Genomic DNA, 7,500 nt, shown 5'->3' with positions numbered 1-7,500 from the left:
CCACCACCACCATCTCTGGAATCACACAGGACATGTGGAGGTCACAGCAACATAAGGAGACACACACACACACGCACAGACATACAACAGTGTGCACACATGCGCACACACAAACATAGAAAAGCATGCGCATGTGCACGCACAAACACACGCACACGCACATACACACACACACACACTTGCATACACACTCAGAAGATACACATTGACTGCCCCCCTGCCCCAACCCTCCAACACACAAACACACACACATGTGCATGCAGGCACATACGCACACATATTGAAAAACATGCACACACACACGCACACGCACTCACACACACACACACACACACATGGCATGCATGTAGTGTGTACTGATGCACACACGCTCACACTCACATGCACACACATGCACACAGAAACACGCACAGACAGACATGCTCAAATGTAAGTAAACATATGCACACATTTGCACACACACACACACACACACACACACACACACACATCACAAACACAAATCACAAACACACACATGCATTATGTAAACAATAAATGCACACCTATTTGCATGCACACAAATACAAAACCATGCACACATGAAAACACACACACACACACAAGCACACACACACACACACACACACACACACACACACACACAGACACACTGAAGATAAACCTGTATACCTGTTCTCAAGAAATTATGCCCCAATGTCAGCAAGACCAGCCCTGCCACTCCACACACCACCACCATCACCCACTCCACGGCATCGTCTGCAAATCAAAGACACACCCCTTTTCATGGGCACAGACTCTCTGACTCTTGTTTCAGTTTCGGTTTTTTGAAGAGGTGTCACTGTGTTGGTAAAAATCCATACGCTACATTACATCAGCTATAGGAGCATAACCCAACACACACGTCAGGCCTTAAGTGCATGCATATCTATCTATCTATCTATCTTAGATATATCTATATCAATCTATCTATCTCTATATATGTAGATATACACATAAAAATTATGTATTATATATCTATCTTTATATATCTACACACACACACACACACACACACACACACATGTATAGATATATCTATCTACACACCTACAGATCTACACCTCTCTACAGATCTACCTATCGATCTAACCATATATCGATAGATCGTTAGATGTAAGAAAACTTTCATCAATGTGTATCCACAATCAGAGAACCAATCAATGAAATATGCAAATAAGTTCTGGTGTGAAACCAATGAAATATTCCAGTTCAAACTTCTGATATTGAGTAAAGAAAGTAACTTTTTTTTTTTCTAAAAAAAAAGAAAAAAAAAAAAAAAAAGAAAGAAATAATACAATAAAATAAAATGAAATAAAAATGACAAAAACATGGGGTTAATTTGAATGTTCCCAGTCTGGCATCAAACCCTATCCGTGTAAATCAGACGCACATGATAGCCAGCACGCTTGCCCTGAAGACCAGATTCTGTGGCTGACGCACCACTAGGTATCCAAAGTACAAAACCAGGGCTGTGTCTGTGAACAAATCTGCCCCTTCAGATTTCTGTGACCATCAGACGCACATGATAGCCAGCACGCTTGCCCTGAAGACCAGATTCTGTGGCTGACGCACCACTAGGTATCCAAAGTACAAAACCAGGGCTGTGTCTGTGAACAAATCTGCCCCTTCAGATTTCTGTGACCATCAGACGCACATGATAGCCAGCACGCTTGCCCTGAAGACCAGATTATGTGGCTGACGCACCACTAGGTATCCAAAGTACAAAACCAGGGCTGTGTCTGTGAACAAATCTGCCCCTTCAGATTTCTGTGACCATCAGACGCACATGATAGCCAGCACGCTTGCCCTGAAGACCAGATTCTGTGGCTGACGCACCACTAGGTATCCAAAGTACAAAACCAGGGCTGTGTCTGTGAACAAATCTGCCCCTTCAGATTTCTGTGACTGCTGCCTGTTAACCTGTACGTTCCACCTTGCTCAGACTTGTTGAGAAAAAGCTGTATGGGACTTGGGAGTCTTGGTTTCTTGACAGTGTGTGTGTTTTGATGGGAACCAATGGGACTTGTCATATGTTGTTTTTTTCTTCTAGTGAGTGTGATGTGGGGGTTGCTGTTCAGTGTTACACACGCACACACACACACACACACACACACACACACAACAAAAACACGCATGTAAATAATTTCCTTCCCCCAACCCCTCACAGACACACTCACACTCACACAAACACACACACACACACAAAGTTTCCACCCACATGAGCACACACACACACACACACACACACACACACACACATCCGCCTCCGACCCCTCCTACCACACACATCCACCCACACCCACATACACACCCACCCACCCTCACAAACACACACATACACAGTAAAGACCATCAAACATACGCTTCAAACTGCAGTCACCAGCAGTGTAGTTACAGGCGTACGACACAGCGGCTACGTAAGCGGCAGCACCACCAGACACCGTATCCGTGACGACCACACCATACACCGCCCCCTGACCTCGCTGAGAGGTCACCTTCACCAGCGACTTCTGAGTCCCGTCGTTCTCTATCGTGCTGACCTGAGGAGGAAGGTGGTAGAGTGGTTAAGATGCTCATCTGCCAATACAGAGTCTGTGAGGGTCTGAGTAATCCCTCTCTCCCTCTTTCTCTCTCTCGCCCTTTCTCCCCAAGTTTGACTGGAATACCAAAAACTGAGCGTCTTGTCATTCGGATGAGACGATAAACACAGGTCCCGTGTGCAGCACATGCTTGGCGCAGTGAAAAAGAACCCACGGCAACGAGTGTTGTCCTCTGGCAAATTCCTGTAGAAGAAATGCACTCTGATAAGCACACAGAAATCATGTGGGGGGGGGGGGGTTGTTTTTTCTTTAACTGCATAAATCTCTGACACAATAAACATATGGCTATCTTTAACACAATAAACATATGGCATTTTTTTGCCAGAGGATACAAAAACATTTTCCCTCTCTCTCTCTCTCTCTCTCTCTCTCTCATCCATCTGTCAATCTGTGTGTGTGTGTGTGTGTGTGTGTGTGTGTGTGTGTGTGTGTGTGTGTGTGTGTGTGTGTGTACATCTACATGTATGCATGTGTTAACCCTCTTGCATTCGGATTCTCTGAGGCCAAACTCCCCTAGATTTCGGATTCTTTTGGTGAGTTTAGCCGCAAAATGGGTGTGTATAGTTCACGCTTCACCACAACCAAGAATAAACCTCTAGAGTCATGAAATTCGGCAGGTATGGTCATGAGGCTTTGTTCTGTCATGTGAGCGAGATTCTGTGTGTCTAGATGTGACAGGTCGTGTCTCTGTCACCAAAATGTCACCAAATATGTCACATGCGATGGTGACAATTCTAATACAGCACACCAACATGCAGTTATTCCATGCACATGCACGTTAGTGTTGTGAAATGAAGCTGCGGCCTACCTGAGATGATCTGTCTCCTGTCTGCCAGTACAGTCCCCACAGGTAATCCAAAGAATGTCACACAACTAATGTCAGTTGTCACAACTGAAGAGTTACTGGAGATAATTTCAAGCACAGTTCCATGTTGCTCTTATGTCACTGTTCTAAGCACTTTGTACAGATCTGTTTATATATGCACACAATGTGTTACTGTACAGTAAGGATAGTGAGTAGAGTGTCACTGCTAAGTGTCACAGAGTCACCAAAACTACAGGTAAGCACACACACACACATAAACAAAAACAAGCTAGCTTGTCCTAATGTTGAGGCACATTCTGTCCATGATAGTCATGGAAACAGTCATTCCTGTGGAAGCAGAGAGGTACCTGGCAGAAAGAACACATATATGATGTTTCCACCCCTCGTCCCTTCGCCGTCCTGCGACCGTCTTTGATGCACTGCCGACAGACCCTACGTCTCCCTTTGATCTTTTCTAACTTGTGATGGTCGATGCTGGCCAAGGCAATGGGGGCATCTGGCACTGCTTTGCTGCGCCCTGCTTTGCGCTTCCTGGAGGTGAATCCTGCGGGAAGTTGTTCTGCAATGTCAGCGCGAAACATCAAGTGGTCATAGGTCTTGTTCACTGGGGCATGAGGTGACACTTCCCAGGTGAGGTAGGCCTGGACAATGCACAAGTTGACCAGAGAATGGAAAATGTAGCGCCACCATTTCTTGTTCTGATGACCAACAGGGTAGTAGGCGCGATACTGGTCTGACTTGTCAACGCCACCCATGTACTTGTTGTAGCTGGCGATGACTGTCGGCGTCACTTTGTCCTCCACTGTCGTCATACCTGGTGGCTGGTTGGTGCTGAGAAGGTAGATCTGACGGTTGTCTTTGTAGACTGTGGCCATCAGTGAGCCCTTCTGCATCTGCAGCAATTTTCCCTTCTCTTTCAGTTTGGCAGTCTTGACCTCCTCTGGTAACCCTTTGCGGTTGACGTTGACAGTGGCACAGGCATATGTCCCATTTCGGGCCAGGTGTGTCATCAAGGGGACACTGGTGAAAAAACGATCAAAATACAGGTGCCTGTTTTGATGGTAGAAAGGTGATGCCAACATGTGAACGACTTCATGCCCAAGACTGATGGTGGTGTCTCTGCGACTTGCACGGCCGGTGTAAATATCAAATGCAACGCAGTACCCTGTCCTGGCGTCACACATCTCCCACACCTTGATGCCCCATTTGGTTGGCTTGGCTGGCATGTACTGCTTGAAAAATATCCGACCCTTGTACCCGATCATTGCCTCATCAATACTTAGTTCACGACCTGGATGGTAGTTGGTCCGGAACAAAGGAAGAATCATGTTGATGAAATTTCTCACCTTGTACAAGGGATCATAGTCGGGGTGATCACGTGCAGGTGTGTTCGATGTGTCGCGCAGATGAAAGTACTGGTTGATTTTGAAAAACCGTGTTTTGGGCATGACACTGCTGATCCAGTTATTCCTGAAGCGAGGGTCGGTTGACCAGTAGCACCACAAACGTGGCAGACGATTGATCCCCAACATGATCAGCACAGAGAGATAGGCCCGCATTTCATCAGGTGTTGTTTCGAACCAAAGGGGGTCAGGTGTGCCCCGGGCTGCTTGTTTTTGCCGGGCATACCTGTTAGTCTCTTCTGCTGCAACCTGAAAAAAAGTGATGGGTATAAACAAAAAAAAAATAATCCAGAGGGGTGGCAGTGCTTGGCAGTGAATGTGCAGGGCCTGTCGGCTGCTGGAATGTGGCCACGTTGGTAGGCTGAGTAGCCGGTCGCCACGTGGTTTGCAGAGCGGCGAGTGGCACATTGTCCTCCGGATCACTTTCACCACTTTCTTCTTGATCGGAACCTAAATGCATGTCAGAATCTTCTTCTAATTCTTCACACTCTTCAATCTGATCATATTTTGACACTTCTTCTAATATGAGACCTAATTCCTCCGCTGAATAATCCTCGAACTCACTGGTGCATGCAGACGACGCCATTGTGAAAACCGGTCAGTTTCATTCACAACTCTCCACACGCAGTTTCCCTCCTTTCTTTGTGAATGGAAGTGGTGCTAGCATCCAAAAATAGTGATGCCAGATTATTGGACTATAGTAGGAAACTTTCCACCAACTTTTAGTGCCTGTTGAGCATAGTCACGGCGTCAGCACATGATGGAAAAGTACCACACACACGCAGCCGGCGCCGGCCGCATTGAGGCGCTGCGCGCGCGCGGGCATGCCGGCTCCTACCGTTATCAGAAGGAAAGGGTTAAATTCATATCTATTCAAACTTATACTAAAGCTGCTATGAGAAATCAGTACTTCTTTTATTATTTGTGTTATATATCATAACAACAACAACAACAACAACAACAACAACAACAACAAAAACAACAACAACAACAACAACAACAACAACAACAACAACCAAATCTTTTGGGGGGGTATCAGTTACCTTCACAGCCTTTTTCCGCGTGCCTTCCACACTCATAAGGGACCGAACTGTGTCAAACAGACCATCCACGCTGCCGTCGTTTTCACTGGTGTAAGCCACATACACCTCGTACCGCAGATGTCTGACGTTCACCGGCGCCTCACAGCTAGGGGGTACCTCACCTGGCGGGGTGCCCACGTTGGCCCACTGGAACCACACCTGGCTGTGATAGTCGGCATGTGTCACCTGGATGTTGGGGTCGGTCTCCAAGGCAAACACCTGGTTGCAGCCCCCTGGCACCGGCACTGGTAAAAATAAAAAATAAAAAAATTAAAAAAAGAAGAAAAATAATGAATAAACAAAGGAGTTTTTCAGAATTCTTTTTTTAAAAAGAGAAAAAAGTGAATTATGTGCGGTAGATTCTCACATCTCACGTCTTCTGACACTAAATATTGTTGTTAATAACGCAACATCCAAATATATATATATATATGTGTGTGTGTGTGTGTGTGTGTGTGTGTACACAGAGTCTTTAAAAAGAATAGATTGTGCATGTCGTCTCAGTGGTCCCACACCGATCATCCAAAATTATCCCCGTTACACGGCCACATCCTCAGCTCATTAGTGCCAGTTCTGACAGAAACCCACAGGCAGTATGACTGCTATGTCATCATGAATCACACATGATTAACAGCAATTCTAAGACTCCTCCAGTCTTACCATCATTCACAAATCTATAAACATACACCAGTCTTTCCGTTACCTACAGCCCTAAAAATGCTCCAATCTCACCATTATCTACAACTCTAAACATCCGCAAGTCTTACCATTTACTACAACTCTAAACATCCCCAAGTCTTACCATTAACTACAACTCTAAACATCCCCCAGTCTTAGTCTTACCATTAACTACAACTCCATTAACTACAACTCTAAACATCCCCCAGTCTTAGTCTTACCATTAACTACAACTCTAAACATCCCCCAGTCTTAGTCTTACCATTAACTACAACTCTAAACATCCCCCAGTCTTAGTCTTACCATTATCTACAACTCTAAACATCCTCCAGTCTTAGTCTTACCATTAAGTGTGTTAACTACAATTCTAAACATCCTCCAGTCTTACCATTGATTAACTACAACACTGAACAACCTCCAGTCTTACCATTGATTTACAACAACTCTAATTAAGTCTAAACATCCCCCCAGTCTTACCATTAACTACAAATCTTAACATCCCCCAGTCTTACCATTAACTACATCACTAATCATCCACCAGTCTTACCACTGACTACATCACTAAACATCCACCAGTCTTACCATTGATTAACTACAACACTAAACATCCTGCAGTCCTACCACTGATTAAATACAACACTAAACATCCTCCAGCCTTACCATTCTGTGCATACTCCTGCACCACAGCCAGCACAGACACAGGAAAGTCATCCTCACTGATGCTCCCTCCTACCACACCCACTCTCCATTTTACGGTGCTTGTAGGGCCATTCATCATCTGCACCATGCCGACGCTGCTCCCCCTTTCTCTGCCACCAGAGGGCACTGAGGTCTGCGTCAGCAGGAGGACAGCATGCTGGGTATGAACC

General features: G+C 45.5%; 1 protein-coding gene across 1 annotated transcript in view; it reads right to left on the bottom strand.

Moving 5' to 3' along the window:
- LOC143286519 (transmembrane 7 superfamily member 3-like) overlaps positions 1-7,500 on the bottom strand; it is an 18,865-nt gene that overhangs the window by 9,261 nt on the left and 2,104 nt on the right. Inside the window, exons 2-6 of the mRNA XM_076594110.1 lie at positions 7,292-7,500; positions 5,915-6,198; positions 2,405-2,582; positions 673-759; positions 1-15 (exon numbers count right to left, since the gene is read on the bottom strand). The exon at positions 1-15 is cut by the window's left edge and continues 66 nt beyond it; the exon at positions 7,292-7,500 is cut by the window's right edge and continues 124 nt beyond it. Of these exons, the coding sequence (XP_076450225.1) occupies positions 1-15; positions 673-759; positions 2,405-2,582; positions 5,915-6,198; positions 7,292-7,500 (773 nt within the window). The remainder of the gene's footprint in view (positions 16-672; positions 760-2,404; positions 2,583-5,914; positions 6,199-7,291) is intronic.

This window comes from Babylonia areolata, chromosome 10 (genome assembly GCF_041734735.1).
Source record: "Babylonia areolata isolate BAREFJ2019XMU chromosome 10, ASM4173473v1, whole genome shotgun sequence".
Taxonomy (NCBI): domain Eukaryota; kingdom Metazoa; phylum Mollusca; class Gastropoda; order Neogastropoda; family Buccinidae; genus Babylonia; species Babylonia areolata.
Note: the sequence above shows the minus strand (reverse complement) of the source record. Positions and strands in the feature narration are given on the sequence as shown.